The following is a 17,017-nucleotide window of genomic DNA, read 5'->3' as shown; positions in this document are numbered from 1 at the left end:
AACTTGCACTCTAGTCTAGCTATGACAAGGAACTCTAAATACATGTTTTAAAAACGCCCAAGTCGTCCATAACGTGTGGTAAAGTGCGGGATAAGATGAGAAACGATAGTAGGTAATTACAGAGTCCTATTTGAGACGTAGTGGTCTTGGTTGTAGCTCATATAACGACTATATATTAGCTTACTAGTGAGCTACCTTGAGTTTTTGTTGTGCTTCAGGTGTTAACCGGCTAGCTAGCTGACTAAACCTGCAATAGCCCATTGCCTGAGTATGGACAATAGCACCATTTATATCCGAGAGAAAGGTACCCTTCGTCGCGTGGGTGACATAGTGCTGGCACAGCCAAAGCCGGTGTCATCATGCAGAAGGACAAATCCGTTTGTGCTGCGAAAAGAGCACTTCATATTCACCTACAACGCAGAGGGCAGCCTGAGGTACACCACAAAATCCCTCTTTGACATCACCCTGTTTTTCGTTGCTGACAACATTCACCACGTGGACTCTCTGGTGGGCTTCCCCGAGCAAATAGGGGACAGGCTTTTTGCAGCTGCGGAGGAGAATCGTGTGTTTTTAAACGCTGACATTTCCCCAAAAGCCCTACAGTTATTCAGCGATGCCTACGGGGATATGGTGCTTGGATCCCTCTGTCTAAGGAACAGGTGAGTTACAGTGACACCAACAACACCTATCCTCCCAGCCTCCAAATTTGCTCATTTTTGCAGAGACAGCCACATCTATTTTGTCACGTCACCCCTGCAGATTTCCACTCTTGCACGAGCGAATGAAAGAAATCAAAACATTTGACAGTTTGAAGTGTCTGGACCTGTTCGGCTGCAGACTGGGTGATGATCATGAGATATTCCTGCATCTAACGTCAAGCTCATTGGCAAGGTAAGAACTGATGACATCTGACACAACACATGATATGAATGAATGAATGTTGAATATTGCCATGGTAATTTACATTAGCTGTCCCATATGGAATTATACAGACACATTAACTAACAAATAAACCAATCCTTCCGGCGTATCATGTCATCCTCATCCAACAACACAATATGTCCACAACAACAACACAAATACACATTAACACAAACATCTAAGCAAGAAACTGATATTTTCCCACATACAACAGATACACACAAACAAACAGCACACAAGACACGATACAATAATCCAAACAAGACATAACATATCAATAGAAACACGTTAGTCTGAGGATCACAGCACTTTTTTCCTCCTGTACCAAATTTAGATACACATTCAGATAATGCAAAAAACATTATCAAAAATAAATTCTATTAAGGCTCCATTCTCCATACCTATCAAATCAAAATCAGGAACATAAACTTATTTAAACAATATTGGTCGTAAAACATGATATAAAAGAACATATAAAATGAAATTACTCACAAATGTGTCGTTTCTAAGAAAAATATGTCACTAACACTTTTCCAGCAGCCTGATTCAGCTTTCCATCGGCGCTAACGGTCTGTCAGATGTGGGCCTGCAAAGATTCACTGCACCCATCCGGATGATGAAGAAGGGACTGGACTGTCTTAGATTCCTTGATGTTTCCTGTTAGTAACCAAAATATGACCTGCTTTTATCTTGTAGTATCAGAAAAATTTAGTTGGCAAAAAGGTTGACATCCATCACTTATGTTGGTCAATTATTTCTAACCCCTAAAATACAGTTAACCCTATCTCAGAGAGGGCTCTCAGATACCTCACATGCCTCCCAAAACTTGAAGAACTTGATGTATCTGGGACCAACATGAAGGTACGCAAGTCAACGCTGTGTGTAATGCTTGGCGGTACCCTATTGTTAATACTGACATCTAAATGTAATTTATACCTGCTACAGCTTGGCCCTGGATTGAAAACAACCATACGAGAACGGTTGGGACTCATTTACTCTGAGAAACCGCTGGACAGCTTCGATCACTCGACATGTAAAACAGAAGGCTGGGCAGAGCAGGTAAATCTTTTCAGACGTTGATTGATGTAAACATGTGTTTCATTAATATAAGAGCTATTCTTTTATAATAGGCTACATGTTTGACATCTCGTTAACACACAGATTGTCTCATTTTTAGGTTGTTAATCAGTGGGAAACAAATAGTTCACAAATGCCAAAACAGAAGAAAATTGAGGAATCCAGAACATCGGCACTTCGCTTTTGTAAGGACAGGACCTGACTAAATTGAGGATAAACTTGTGATTGTTTTTATGACATCCCACCTCTGTTGCCTGTCATTTTTGTGAATGTTGTAATTTAAGATGTATTTTTTCGTTACACATTTTACATACATTCACATTGGCAGAGGTTATTTTGAAAAATCTGGCTCAAAATGATTGCACCTTATTTGAGATGTTTTTTATTTTCTTTGTTTCCCTTTTTCCTCTAGTTGGCAGGCAGAAGTTTGTCAGAGAAGCACTGAATGCAGCACCCTTGGTTTGTGAGAGCAAGGAAGAGGCCGAGAAGGAGAAACTGCATTTCCACAGACCGGCAGCAAACAGTCAAGCACCAGAGAAACAGACTCCATCTATGACAAATCATCAAGCGAGGCCTTCATTGAACAGTATCAAGAAAAGGCCGCGTCAGTCGGAAACGTGCAACGGGTCACGCCAAAGCCCCCCAACAAAACGGTTGCCCTCATCGACTCTTACTGCAGAGGACATTGACTTGTTGAACAGCTATTGAGGTATGCAGCCATGTAGCATTCCACTTGGGTATGTGTATGTCATCTCAAACGAAGGACATTTTCCAAAATGATTCACACTGGTGAACTGTTGACCTTTTTTGTCTTGGATACAGGTGGCAATGTTTATGTATATATTTTTTATAAATAAAGTTCAGAGTTTCGAATGTATCCACTTCCTTGCTCCTCATTTTGCTCTTTGGAAGCAAAGGTATATTTCTTATACACTTCTTTCTGCCTTGTGAAAACTTGGTGCATACATTACCCAAGATGCAATCTGACTGCCTAAAGGTTGGTCTGAGATTCAGGCATGTTGTGTTTGTAGTGACTATTGTAGCCTCAGCCCGCTAGCCTCATGCTAAGATAAGGAGCGGACTAGAGGTCTGGTAAGCTTTCACATCAACTCAACACCTCCATATTTTATTTTATTTTTTCTTTCAAACTAGTAGTTTTCAGCCAAAACCAAGTGACAACAATCGAGGAAATGTATCACACTCCCTTTAAAGCCACAAAAGGGCTTTTTTTTATAACAACCTGAAGGCTAGGATGTATTCCAACACAATAACTACGCACAGCACACAGTGGAAGACAAATGTGTTTAATCAAGGTCCTAGGAGCTTATTCCTGCCCTCGAGCCCTGTGAGCAGGTTAGTTCAGGTGAAAAAGAGCCAGTTCTGAGTATATTTACACCAAAACAATAAAAAGCCAGAGGAATGGCAGGGTAGGCTGGCTGTAAAGAAAGAAGAAAGGAGCACATTATGCTAAAATTATAGACCATAAACACGTAGCTGTGGAATTTTTAGATTTTAAGATTAGACGTTTCACCTCCAACTCCAGTCATAAACAAGTTGTGTGATGGCGCATGACTCTATTAGCAAGCAGCCTCAGACAGCTCAATACTCCATTACAGAGATTATTAGAGTGATAAAACGGGCACAGAGAGAACTAGTGCTTTTCTCTGCAGTCTTCAGTGGAGAAAAACCAAACCAAAAAGGACTATGGTTGAAATCAGTTTAACAATAAATGGTCACTGGAGCGAGCTTAACATTAGTTAAGCAAAAAGAAGCACTGTGCTGGAGATGAAATATGACCTTAACGAGTAAGATATCATACAGTAGTGCATGGTTTCAATTATGTGTGTACTATATTTTTAAAAACAAGTGACAGGGATAGCATGTGTAAGATTGAAAGCAATGGGTATTTTCTGAAATCATGACTTGGAAATGATTGCCTTGATTACTTTGGTGTTTTTTCCCCCTACACTAAATTCTAAGTTGACAGTTTTGTCAAACGATAGACCCTCAAGTTACTTAAAGTGGCTCCAAGGAACTTTCAGTTTGCGTTAATTCTTCCACCCCCTTTGGACAAAAGCGGTAGTGTTTTTATATAAAAATAGCATTTTTTGCACTGATGGTCACATCAAAGACTGTTTCAAAAAATACTTAAAAGTTCCTCGTTGCACCCTTAAAGTATATACTGATTGACAAAAAAAAAGTCACACCAATGTCAACAACTTCACTCCATTGTATTTATTTGTGATCCATCATTATGAGAAGAAACAACAGTGAAGCGGAAAAGACCTACCGTATGTACTGTCGCTATTAATTCAGATTAAGAGCATATAATTGTATTGTGAAATTAAATTATCACCTGGAATTAGAGTAGGAACAAACGGGGAGAGTCTGGAACATTAGCACAGTATATTTCACCAGGAGTTGAGGGGTTTGGGGTGAAACCTGTATCACTTCAAGTCACAAATATTTCATTTAAACAATTATTCAATCAAATAAAAAAAACACACCCACCGACAGAAGCTGCACAAATAAGGATTTTAGGAAAAATCTATTTTTACGCGTGCTGCCTTCACCACACCATAATGCCTCCATTGTACCAAAATGCAAAGAAAAAACAACAACTTTTAATCACTCCAATTTTAAAAGCTTCAAAAGGAACACCATCAGTTGTACAAAATGTTCTGCGAGTAGTTACTCCTGTTTAGATAACGGGGAAGCACAGGCCGCAGGATAGTAAGAAAATTAACTAAAGATTATTGGTAAAGGAGGAAATTCCTTTCTCTCTGCTACAGCTTTGGATTCTAGATGTCGGACTGGCCCAGGTTGACTTTGGTAGGGAGTGGGCCGGCCTCTTCCTCTGGCCCCTTGGTGGTGATGATCAGCAGAGAGGATGCTGGGTATGGAGTCAGTTTCTTTTCATTCATGTACTCCACGTCACCATTAATGCTTAATTTCTGAAAGAGTAACAAAAAAAAATGTCAATAGAAGTTTGTTGAGATTGTTTTGGCATCTAACATTTCTGACAAAAATGGTACTCAAAAGTTAAGTTGATCACTACCTCGGATAGAACGATCATCCATTTTACAAATAAGAGAGCTTATGTCATTTTGTGGTGTGTCAGAGAAGTGAACATTTTCCGAGAAATATTGTCATATCTGAATAACCACATTTTATTCACAGGATAATTGGATCCCTGGAAAACGGTTTACAGTTAGAAAGCTACCTGAAAAGTTACTGTTTCACTACTGTTGTTGTTCACAGCAGCAGGGCCCACGGTTTTGTTTAAGAATATATTTTAGAGCTCATTTGGTTCAAGGTGATTTTTGACGTAGAGTAAATATGTTTTTTAAACTAACTGTGGGCTCTGCAAATGTAAACAAATGCCCCTCTTGAAACTGCACAGTGCACCTTTAAATACAGATTTGATCAAATGCATATTGATGTTTTTCCACTAGTTATTGTATGGACTAAACAAACAAGATATGAAATCATTTTGATCATGTGTGAGCTTTAGAGGTGCTCAAGAGATTGTATTACCTTTGGAAAGCGCCCAGCTATTTGTTTACCATTGTGTCTGCCCTTTATGCTAAGCTATGTGACCCAACTGGTTACTCCAGCCACTTATTTACACTGCAGATGTACTGCAAGAGTGTTATAGATCTTCTCAGCTAACTGCTTTAAGGGCTTTTTACTTAACATGTCAACCAATTATTTTCACTTATTTGGATCACTAACATTAAAAGCAATTACCAACTATAGATTAACAATAAGGAGTACTAAAAACAAAAACTACAGCACACATCCGGAAATGACACATATCTGGCCTTTACATGCCTAGATAGACCTTGTATGTTAAATACATGCCAGGAATCTCAGTATTTACCTCAGCGGGTACATACTGGTCTACAGCAGTAGCCACGGTGGCACAGCAGATCCAGATCAGGACCAGCACAGACAGGATTAGGGTTGTGGTAAGGATCCACCCTGGCAGCCAAGGGTTTCTGAAAAGAGAGAAGTGCAAATATTAAGACTGTGTTGCGATCCTGTGCGCTGTTAATGTCACGCTCCACCAAGCGAGAAGTCAAACAACTTCACTTCCTTGAATATGTAGATAGGCGTGTGTGCTAACTGCTAACCAACCTGGACAGACAGCTGAAGAGGTTGTACTCGTCGTCGTAGCTGCGGTCGCCGGTCATATCTCTGTCCCTCTCCTGGATTAAAGCGTGGCGGTACTCTTTGTAAACTGGGCTGCTCAACCCGGGGACTTGAAAATGAGAAAATGAAAAGGTTACGCAACATGCAAGCACACACATTTAATCTGTTTATATGCCTTGTTGTATTGGAAGATGTATGCAGATTATTTTAAGAACGTCTATTTCGAACGATAAGGCAGGAATTTTGAATTGTTCTTGTATTGAAAGAAAAAATCCATGAGAGCACTGTTAAAACAATGTGCTCGTTTGTCTCTCAATACCTTCCATTGTCCATCATCGACCCTGTCAGAAATACTTGTCAACTGGTCCAGTAACTTCATAAAAAACCCCTCCCCCACATTTTTGCAAAGTAGGATTAGGGGAGGGAACACTGTGTCTGACTGGTTCGGCAACCTTTCAATATATAAGATCTGTCATTCAAACCCACCTTACGCTGCAATTGATCAGTCATATATTTTTATCTGTGGATTAATTGAAATTTGGTGTGCTAGCGAGCATCTATAGCGGCAGGATGGCAATTTTCTTTTTTAGAAAGATTTCTTTACAATAAGAAAAGTAGATAATATCACCAACTTTAACCTTTTAAGTATATTTTAAAGAACAAAAACAAGTGGAGGACTTACAGCTCTTCTGCTGCTCCTCTTTAACGTCTTGCATGTCTTTTTCGACTTCAAACTGGGGGGGAAAAAATTATTTGTGGTTCAGTCTGCTGAACAGAACACAGAACCGGAATTGTAACCATGTTCTCCATTACATTTACACACTGAAAAGATAAAGAGTGTTGTTTGCATAATACAGAATGATAGATTGGATCACTTAGTTGTAGTCTCCCCCCCCCTCCCCCTCCCCCTCCCCCTTCCCCCTACTGAGTGCCTTACCTGGAAAATTACAACTTTGCCGTCGTCGGCCTGGAGGTAGAACGTCCACGTTGAAGTGATGAAGCTGTGGGCCTGACTCATCACATCCTCCCAAAGCCCCCTGACCAGAGCCAGCGGGTACAGCATGTGAATTCTAGGCACCATGGCCTCCAACTGAAAAGAACAAAATTGAATAGACAATAAGATTAAAATGAGCTTCTCCTTAAGGTGCTTAAAAAAATATCAGTCATCCACAAACAACATTCAACCAACATTCATACCAATAAATGATCAGCTAAAATTGTGCCAGTGTATGTACAAATAATAACAAAGCCATACTGAGTACCAATTCTTTATTAAGAGACTTGCGCATCCATAAAGACTGTAACATACTCGTACCTGTTCTTGCCGTTGCTCAGCAAATGGGAGCTGATTCTGGCAGCCCAGGTTGCATGCGTACTGCTCATCAGAGTGACTGTAGGCTTCATGACAAGCTGCAGGAGTTTGGTGAGGAAGAGAGAGGACAGATGGAACACAGGATTATGAAACCAAGGATAAAGAGGCATTTAGAGCACGTCCACTTCTTATGACATTGGTTGTGTAAACAATGGAGGTCAACACTGCCATACCCCGATCTGACCCTTTGGCAAGATACTGGACCCCCAACAGCTCAAAGCACAATCTCTATAGAGACAGGCAGCCCCCTTGCTCTGATATCACTCCACAAATGAATTACAGGTCCCGTTTGTGCATGCATGGGTGTGTCAAAATAATATCAAAAGGGTGAAATTATCATTTTGGATTAATAAAGTGTATTAAACTTCATGTGCAATATTGCTGTTTCGCTAAGTGTGCAATATCACAGTTCAAAATATTACTGTCTATGGCTTGTACAATATAATTGTTTAATATTTACTTGGTCCAATACTACTGTGTTATTTTACACTTAATAATTATATCACTGTCATTCGGCTCACTTATTGCTGTACACCTGCACTCATTTAACTGACTGTTACTTATACACTGTTACTAACTTTGTTGTTTACTATTTTACTTCACTATTATTGACTTATATTATGACTTTTACTCTGCTGCATTGTCCCTTTGTTGCTCTTAACTGCTGTGGGACGAATAAAGCAATATCATCTCTTAAATCGTATTCATCTTTACTGTAGGTGATAACACGGATATCATAGAGGGACATTAGTCATGACACTGTGCAGAGATAGATTAAACAAGACAGAAGGCTCAATGCATCAGCTTACTTGATTCACATTCAGATTTGGTCTGATTCAGATCGTCGCTGTCACGGACGAACTGGCAAATGGAGAACAGACGGCAGCCTCTCTGACAGGCGTACAGCTCTTCCTCCTACAAAACAAACACACCCGATGCCCAGGTTAAACCCTCCACAATGCGTGGAAAATGACGCCCTTAGAACTTTTAACAAGACTCATTAGATGTCATTGGCAAACAAAACGCACTTGTTAAATACGTATTCGAACTCTCGCGTCGCTAACTTCCCAAACATTGGCTAACATGGCTAGCAGACATTAGTTTCCTGATCGAGATGAGCAATCACTCAGTCACTCACTCACCCTCGGATACGTGTGCAAACTGTATGTCATTTCACATGACTTGTGACAGGACGCCGTGTTTCCCAAGACGCTGTCGAAGATCTCAGGGGACGCCGCCGTCAAAGCGAAAAGGACAAACAGTCCCAAAAAACGGACAAAGGAGGAAACAGTCCCCATTTTGCCTGCGAAAATCTAAACAAATAACACGCTCTTCTTCCTCCTCGCTTAATCGTTTGTTTATCTCGCGGGAACTCACACCTCGCGCGAGACTCTTACCATATGTTTTGTTGCTGTGTTTGCGTGCTGCTCGTAAACTTCTCACTTCGTCTGACAGGCTCGTTCATCAAATACCCATGTTCAAATTCTTTAGATAATGACATAATAAAGTGTAAACATGTCATGTTTTTTATTGTGAGAATAATAATCTTATATTATCATGACTTTTGAGCAGACTATACTTCTATTTTAAAAATAAGTTATTAGTGTGGCACCCTACAGTCTATGGTGGCACGGGTGGCACCTAGTCCACAGTATTGTCGGTTAATTCCGACTGCACCTAAAGGCAACAGTAGTCGCTTATATTTACCATAGATAGATATTTACCAAAGCAATGGGCTAGCCTAGCAGGTAGCTTAAACAAACAGATGTGTCAACGTTACTATTGTGAATACAGCTATTTCTTAGTGTATATTATAGAGGAATGACTTAAACCAAAGCCAGCAATGCTTTTAATTCTAGAAAGTTCACACGGAGTTTAGAGTTAGTTAGGTGAACTAAACCAAGCAGCTAAAGGCTAACAACATCTAGCATTGGTTCCCTTTTGGGAGTAGTGAAGAAAACCTCACTGAAGATCTTGAAGATGGATAAGTTTGTAGTGCGGCTTGCGAAGGGGGAGTCTCCTAAAAAAACGAAAAGCAATGATAAGGTTTACAAACAAGCTACAATTGAATCTCTACGGGTGAGCTTTCTGTCCAGGTAGTCAATGTTACTGTGTGATGGTTACACAATTACCTAGTCATTCATTTCTCTTATCAGGGTTCATACAGATCCATAAATGTATTTAAAAGCATTTAACTGATTAATAAAAGGAAGGCCTTAATTGTTGTTAACATGTCTTCATCAGTCTTACAAAATTAGGCATGGGGAGTAAGATTGTATCATTATTTTCCTGAATTTGCTATTTAAAGACATTGTTGCATCTATTCTTGAAATAATTAAAAAATAACTATTTAAACTCTTTCAAATCAGGCAGACTGGCATGGTATTTTGATTGGATGTGGTCACATTGTGCCATTTATAATTTTGGCTTTTTAAGTCTCTTTTTGTAAAACTGGTAATTATTGTGGCATCATAAAAAGTCTTAAATCAAACTTGCCATAATTTGTGGTAACCCCCATGTTTCTTACAGAGGGTGGTCGTGATAGAAGACATCATGCGCTACAAGTCCATCTTGGAGCTGCCAGAACAGACCAAGGAAAACCTGCTTTCTGCTCTTACGGAGCTGAGCAAGAAGATTCCATCCAGGGAGGTGCTCAAGTCCACTAAAATAGGTAGACTGAGATTTTTTTTACATTATTTTATGATATTTGATCATTTGTATTCTACCGTGTTGCTGTGAAGGCATACACTACTGACACAATCCACTAGTTATGTTAAAAGAATAAACATACAGTGTATTGCAATGCTGTAAACATGATTGTTCGAAGGTTAGCCATACTGCATGGTAACAAGTCTTGAGCTGGCTTTCACTGCCTTGTTACAGCAGAATTATTAATCAAAAAGAGAAGACCGTCATCAGTAATGTGTTTATGTCATACATAATCTGGCCCTGAAATTCACTCTTCCCAAAGCAGTTCATATCCTTTATGTAAACCTTTCTCCTCTTAAGGTCACACGGTCAACAAAATGCGAAAGCATCTGGACCCTGAAGTGAGTTCAATGGCAGCAAAGGTTTACACGGAGTGGAGGACATTCATTGAGGAGAATGCCAATAAGCCTTCCATTGAAGTGCGCTCCGACAAGCAATCTGAAGGACTCCGGAGCAATGCGAAAAGACTAATGTCTGAAGCCCTTGAGGTCAAGGTGAGAAAGAGAACCTCAGCGAAGCCCACTGTAATGGCAAAACACTTAAAAAAAAATAATAATAGCTTGAGTCACAATTTCTATGGCATCATAGATAAAATCACATCAAACACAATACATGGTAACTTCTTTCAATGTCCTACCAGAAAACCTGCCATATTTTGTAGCTGTTTGAAGACCTTTTTTTAAAAAAAATAAGGTCCGCTCAAAATCCAGCACACATGATCCATGCATCACTTGTTTTAATGTTTTATTGAATTTATATATATTCCATGACCAAAACATTTAGAAAAACTGTCTTTCTTCATTGTGTCACTAAAAATACAGTGTGTTGGCTTCAAGTCCATTGTTGTCATCTGTTTGCTTATGCATTCATACTTTTTTCTTTTCTTCCTATCCGACCTGCAGGAGGAATCCGGCCTCATAGACAACATCGAGCGAGAAGTGTTTCACCAGAGCTCCCGGCTAATCAGCAGCTCATATAGACGGACTGTCAGAGCATTAGTGTTTGCCTTCAAACACAACCCCGACATCAGAACGCAAGTGAAGGACAACACAATGACTGTCAACACGCTGGTGTCTAAATACAAGAAATAACACGTGATGAATTAGGCATATTGAAGGCTTTTGGTTATTTTATTTGTACAGATTTTTTTATGCATACAATCGATTTTTTATTGTTTTGTTTTTTAAAATGTTTTCCATCTCCATTTTTTCTCTAAAGGAGTATAAAACACTTTTAATCTTTGTGGCATATCAACAACCCTTACAGTGCTTTATAGACTCATACCAATCAAAGCCCAGAATGTGTGTATATATAGAATAATACCATTGCCTTTGTACTGTAATTGTGACGTTTTTGTTGTTGTTGTGGATTCGAGCTCTGCTTTTATACTGTTGATGGACATTTTTATACAAAACATAATTGACAATATGACAAAAAAAAATCAGCGTTGGAGTCCTTTATTCGTTGGATACGTGTATGTATAAAAATGAACTAAGTATATACAGTATATATATAAAAATGTACTAAAGCAGCACCAGCCACACAATTGCTATCACCATGAGAATAACAGCTAGAACACAGATGCTGATGAAGACAATATCGCTCAGGTCATGAGGCTCGGCGTCTGGACTCTCTTCTTTGCTGCCAGTGTCAGTTTTCTGGGCCAGCTGGGCTAGCTCCTCCAGACGACGCTCCTCTGCTGAAATGATGGACACCCATGCCACTTTCCTCTGGGCGTCACACAGCACCTTGTATTCTTGCAGGTTCTGCTGCTTCTCATCAGATAAATCAATGTAGAGTTTGTTTACCAGCTTGGTGATGTTCCCAAATTTCTGCAAGGGGAGGGGAGAGGGGGGGGGGGGGGGGGAAACAAGAAGCAAGTCACAAATCAATGTCCAGGACAGCTAATGTATAGTACATTTTTGCCTATTAAACTGGGACATACAGAGGCTTGGAAAATATCGTCACCTTGCCAACAGTACCACAGTTAACAAACTGAGCAAGTATCTTGTATGAGGTGGCTGTCAACTGGGATATGCAGGTTGGGTTTCCCAGGTATATTCTGTCACGTTCCAGCTGAGGTAAGGACTGCAGGGGAATCAAGATGGTGAATTCCGATCTTGTGCAGGTAACGTTCACAGGTACCGCTTAGATTGTGGGAAGGAAGAAAGACACAAGTTAACACTTTTCATGCCTCCGTGCCGGTGTTAGCTGAAGGCTGGAGGCATTATGTTTTCGGTTTGTCCATATGTACGATTTTGAAAGTCAGAGTTCAAGGTCAATGTGATCTTGCATAATGTGAATGCAATATCTTCAACGGATTTTCTTCAAAGTCTGCACAAACGTCGTCTCTGACTTAAAGTTCAGCTGAATAGATTGTTAGGTCAAAGGTTAGTGTGACCTATATTGTCAGGTTGCAGTGACCTTGTACCATATTGAAGCTTCTTTAGAGCTTAACCTTCTGTAAAGCATTGCCTACCACCTCTGCAGCATATATAAGAAAATATCACCAATAGTATATTTAACTGAGATTTAGACTTTGAACATTGTGAGCAGTTAACACATGATTAAAACAGTCCCCACAGAATTAAAAGATTTCAATCAGATGTCCACATTGGGAACATTTACCTCCCAGGTAAGAAGCAGTGAACCCTCTATGAGCTCCATTTCTATCTGTGCTGAGCACAACTAGCATCGTGTTGCCCTTAGAGACAAGAGAGGGAGGCGTCTCCCTGCCACACCAGCGTCCCAGCATGCCGTCTGTCTGGCTGTCCCCGTCATAAACTGAGACCGAGTCATAGTCACACTCTCCTGACAGGCTATTGCGCTCTTCCAAGTCCATGACGGAGAAGTAGAGTTTGATGCTGTATCCAGCTGCAAGAGTGATGCTCCAGTGGCAGTTGATGTTGTTTGGGTAGATGTTTGGAAAATGGGGGCTACTGAAGTTGCCATTTACAGCTGTCAGGACCTGCTGGCATTCACCTGTTTAGGCAGAGGAGATAATTTCGTCAAGGTTATTTATGATGTTATATTACTACCGTGTGTTCAGTTCATTATTGGCATTTTAGTATGCTGCTTTTGATGCAAGTGATTCATAGTCTGTAATTGAAGTTAAAACAAGGTCTTTGCTTATTCACATTTGCTACAAATGAGATCAGATTAAAACCACTCCTATTGGTGTATAATTATAATATATACTGTATATAAGATTGCACTGTGCATTAAATGTACTCATTAAAGTGACACAGTAATGACTTTATAAAGCAGTAAACTATCGGTGTCAGCATCCTAACATTATTTTAGGATTTCCTCCTCTTGTAAATAAGTTTACACTCAACAATGTCAAACTGGAGGGGCGCCTTTTGTGTAGTGGCTAGAGCGTCCCCTTAGAGGCTCAATCTTCCTCGTAGCAGACCCGGTTTGAATCTGACCAGCGATCGGTTCTCTTCATGTCACCCCTCTTTGCCCCATTTAATCTCTGTCTCTCCAAGTATGTCTAATAAAGTGAAAAACTCCAAAAAGCTTTCTTCGATACATTTTTTTCTTAAATAAACAATGTCAAACTAGGTCAGTTTGTGAGGTTATTCTGTGTTCAATTGTTGTGTTTCAATTGCATTCAAGTCTGGGCTTGGCTAGACCACTCAGGGCTATTACCTTTCCCCTGTTCGTGTGAAGGGGTAGAGTGAGATGGGTGATTTGCTTTGTAGCAAAGTGTTCAATTTTCACTTCAGCAGATGGCAGGATCTTTTGTGTCATATTCTAGGGCTTTCATGTCCTTCATTTCAAACGTTCATCGTGATGAACTCAGTTTTTTTTCCTCTTCCTTTTTGCTCTTGACAGTAACTTTGATTTCACGGTAGCTTTTCTGTTCTGACTAGGCGCATGGATTCCATGCGAACACATGTTGCTTTATGTAAACTTGAAAGTCAGACAGACCCAAGTCCTTTTTTTTCATTTACAATTCCTGCAGCTATATCAAAGAACACGTAATGTTGATGGAGTCAAATACTGGTGCATGCAGGTGTCAAACGTGTGTTATTGTGGAATCACACCACTCTCACCGACCCACCTGAGTAATAGTAGGCCTTGAACCCACGTCCACCAATGTTGAAGTCAGACTTGAAGACTACCAGAAGTTGGTTGGAGGTGGTGACTGCGTTGGGGGGTTTTTCTGCCCCACAGTAGTTGCCCAGGTGGCGATGGGTGACCGTCGGGCCATCGAACAGGGCCACAAAGTCAAAGTTACATCCCTCGTTGTTTTCCAGCTGGAAGTCCAAGAAGACAAAGGTGACCACACTGGTGTTGGACACGTGGATGGCCCAGGAGCAGTCTGCATTGTTGCTGTACTCCCGAGGGTATCCTGGACTGGAGATAACACCTGATAGGCCAGTTAGGACTCCACCGCACATATCTACAGAGAATAGACAGGAAAAACTCAGAGTCTACTCATATTTTTTGTTTTGTTTTAAAGGAGTAACAATACATATGACAGTTACTGGATGAAATGTGGTAAACATATTCATGGTCGCCAGAGGACGAACTGTAATAACTTCCCAAGACTTATCTAATCAAGTCAAACTTGCATTATGTCAAATACACATCTTATACAATACATCAATCAGCATCAGATGTGCTCTGTGTTTATTGCTAAGTCTACAATGCTAATGCATGCTTACACGCTAACTCCATGATAAACAAGGTAAACATTATACAAGATAAGGATAATAATGCATGTTCGCATTTAGCAAAGTGCAGCCTGTGCATGGCAGTAGATTATTGGTCATGTTTCTCTGATGTTGTGGTGAGATTTTCAGCGAGGATGAGGTCAAGAACTATTGTTTTATTTCTATTTTCTATCAGCTATAAGCCATGAGTTATGTCACTGCCAGAGAGTATCAGATCAAGTTGTGGGCAGTTGGCCAACTGATCCCTTGGCATACAGCATCAAACAGAAGGGAGTTACCCTTTCTGTAGCCCACACTGAAGCCCCTGTGGGACACATGGCGGTCCGAATGGAAGATGATGGACATGACATTCCAAGAGGAGGTGAACTGTGGCGGGGAGATGTCGCCGCAGAATGTCCCCAGGAGGTTCCCCTCGTCCTCAGCAATGCCGTTATAGATCTTGATGTGGTCGTAAGAGCAGCTGGCATGGAACTCCAGCTCAAAGTGGTGAAAAGTGAGCAGCACTGACGAACCCTCGGCCACCACGATCAGCCAGGAGCAGTCAATGTCATAGGGATACAGGCCCGGGAAGTTTGGACTGGAGATATTGCCGGATGGAGCAGAGAGGATTCCTCCACATTTGACGCCTGATAATAACAGAGCACAGTATAATCTCAACTCAAAAAAAGAAAATATACTGAGTTAAGGTTATGGCTCTTCCCTTGCTTATTTATTGATGTGACCTGTTTTCTTCTAGCAACCTGATACAACCTCTGAAAATGTATTACCAGCTGCTGACAGTGAAGAATTGACCGGTGAATATTTCCCCTATATGATGAAGCACTCCCACCAAGTTAAGGGCTTTTGCTCCATCAAGGTAACAAATAGCAACTCACCTTTCTTAGGATCAGCCTTGTCGACAAGTAGCAGTAAATGAATCATCAGCGTAGCCACCCTGATGCTCATGTTGTTATTGTTGATTCAGCTTTTGTCACGCCTCGGCTACAATACCGGCAGAGACAGACAACTGCGGTGTCAGGAGCACGCAGCCTTGAGACATCAGCAGTGGAGCCTGTAGAGGCAATAGGACTTTGAAAAATTCATCCACAGCCCGAAATGAGGTAACCTGATACACCCAACCAGGCCCCTGCGTTGCCCTCTTCGCTAAATTTTAATGACTGATATCCAATGAGCACAAGCGGCTTGTCTGGACACTGTTTGGAGAGATGCTATACATTTTTAATGGTCAGGCCGACACACACACACACACACACACACACACACAGAAAGACTGAGAACAAGCAGTGAGTGGAGTGGATAAAAGAGGGAGGAAGAAAGAGAGGAAGATGAGCACATTTGTCACTGGTATAAATGGCTTCATTAGAGCAGTGTGAGGGAGAGAAAGTCCCAGCCCTATTAATGTCATGGAGAGAGGTGCACTGTGCAGACTTAGCTGTTTTTTTCCCTGTTTAAAAGAAGCTGAAGCAGGGCACAAAAACATCCACATCTTAACTTTAAGTGGGACTGTACGTCAATAAAGAAATGCACAAATGTGCCTGGACCTTTATACGAAGTTGGCATCAAATGCTTTTTTTGCTATTATTCTGTAATATAGTAGCTGCTACCACAGGTTTTCTTTTGCACATCCAGCGAATCCTATGAGTATGCTATATTATTGAGCATATACGTTATTTCTTCATCTTTGTGGGAGTAGTGTGACACAGAAAAACAAACAAACACCTTAATCATCAGTTTCCGTCTGAGATGCCTCTGCACTTGAATATAAAAAAAATAAAAGAACCTGCTGTGAGGAATGGCTCCTGTCTCTGCTGTTTCTGTCACAGCTGAACTGAGGCTTACACCTGCAGCTTGTTTTTGAGTAAAGGAGAAAAATTGCATCCTACACGACCACAGGCTAAAAAACGATTAACCCGCATCCTATGTTTTGCACACACACACACAAAATAATTTTCTGTGAAATACATTGCAGCTGTCCAATAAATGTGGTTCAGGAAAAAGTAGTGTTCTATGACGGAAAAGTTGGGTTAAAGTGTGAAGTATTGGGCCCTCCGGTGGCGTAGTTGGCAGAGGGCATACCATGTGGACTCAGTCCTTGACA

General features: G+C 40.7%; 4 protein-coding genes across 6 annotated transcripts; 2 read left to right on the top strand and 2 right to left on the bottom strand.

Moving 5' to 3' along the window:
• Positions 1-23: 23 nt before the first annotated feature.
• Positions 24-2,815, top strand: lrrc42 (leucine rich repeat containing 42). 2 transcript variants are annotated; one of them, XM_080033835.1, is made up of 7 exons: positions 24-659; positions 760-891; positions 1,462-1,580; positions 1,697-1,782; positions 1,867-1,980; positions 2,099-2,183; positions 2,411-2,815. In XM_080033835.1, exons 1-7 carry the CDS (start codon positions 271-273, stop codon positions 2,704-2,706), a joined length of 1,221 nt encoding a protein of 406 aa, XP_079889961.1. In that variant the 5' UTR covers positions 24-270; the 3' UTR covers positions 2,707-2,815. The 2 variants fall into 2 exon arrangements, with proteins under 2 accessions (XP_079889961.1, XP_079889960.1); XM_080033834.1 differs by having other exon boundaries at positions 1,459-1,580.
• Positions 2,816-4,218: 1,403 nt separating this feature from the next.
• On the bottom strand, positions 4,219-8,876 carry tmem59 (transmembrane protein 59). Its single transcript, XM_080034222.1, has 8 exons — positions 8,668-8,876; positions 8,335-8,440; positions 7,469-7,563; positions 7,091-7,243; positions 6,836-6,887; positions 6,139-6,262; positions 5,882-5,999; positions 4,219-4,952 (listed from the first exon to the last, which is right to left on the bottom strand). Exons 1-8 carry the CDS (start codon positions 8,821-8,823, stop codon positions 4,800-4,802), a joined length of 957 nt encoding a protein of 318 aa, XP_079890348.1. The 5' UTR covers positions 8,824-8,876; the 3' UTR covers positions 4,219-4,799.
• Positions 8,877-9,248: 372 nt separating this feature from the next.
• Positions 9,249-11,622, top strand: tceanc2 (transcription elongation factor A (SII) N-terminal and central domain containing 2). 2 transcript variants are annotated; one of them, XM_080033635.1, is made up of 4 exons: positions 9,249-9,604; positions 10,055-10,196; positions 10,535-10,728; positions 11,137-11,622. In XM_080033635.1, exons 1-4 carry the CDS (start codon positions 9,506-9,508, stop codon positions 11,323-11,325), a joined length of 624 nt encoding a protein of 207 aa, XP_079889761.1. In that variant the 5' UTR covers positions 9,249-9,505; the 3' UTR covers positions 11,326-11,622. The 2 variants fall into 2 exon arrangements, with proteins under 2 accessions (XP_079889761.1, XP_079889762.1); XM_080033636.1 differs by having other exon boundaries at positions 9,482-9,621.
• Positions 11,623-11,757: 135 nt separating this feature from the next.
• cdcp2 (CUB domain containing protein 2) lies at positions 11,758-15,864 on the bottom strand (the record flags this gene model as incomplete). The annotated part of the gene is made up of 6 exons (XM_080034633.1): positions 11,758-12,066; positions 12,203-12,381; positions 12,863-13,216; positions 14,304-14,645; positions 15,198-15,545; positions 15,795-15,864. The coding sequence occupies 6 exons, from the start codon at positions 15,862-15,864 to the stop codon at positions 11,758-11,760; spliced, it is 1,602 nt and encodes a 533-aa protein (XP_079890759.1).
• Positions 15,865-17,017: the final 1,153 nt, after the last annotated feature.

This window comes from Ammodytes marinus (genome assembly GCF_949987685.1).
Source record: "Ammodytes marinus genome assembly, chromosome: 9".
Lineage (NCBI taxonomy): Eukaryota > Metazoa > Chordata > Actinopteri > Uranoscopiformes > Ammodytidae > Ammodytes > Ammodytes marinus.
This window is presented reverse-complemented; position numbering and strand designations above follow the sequence as displayed.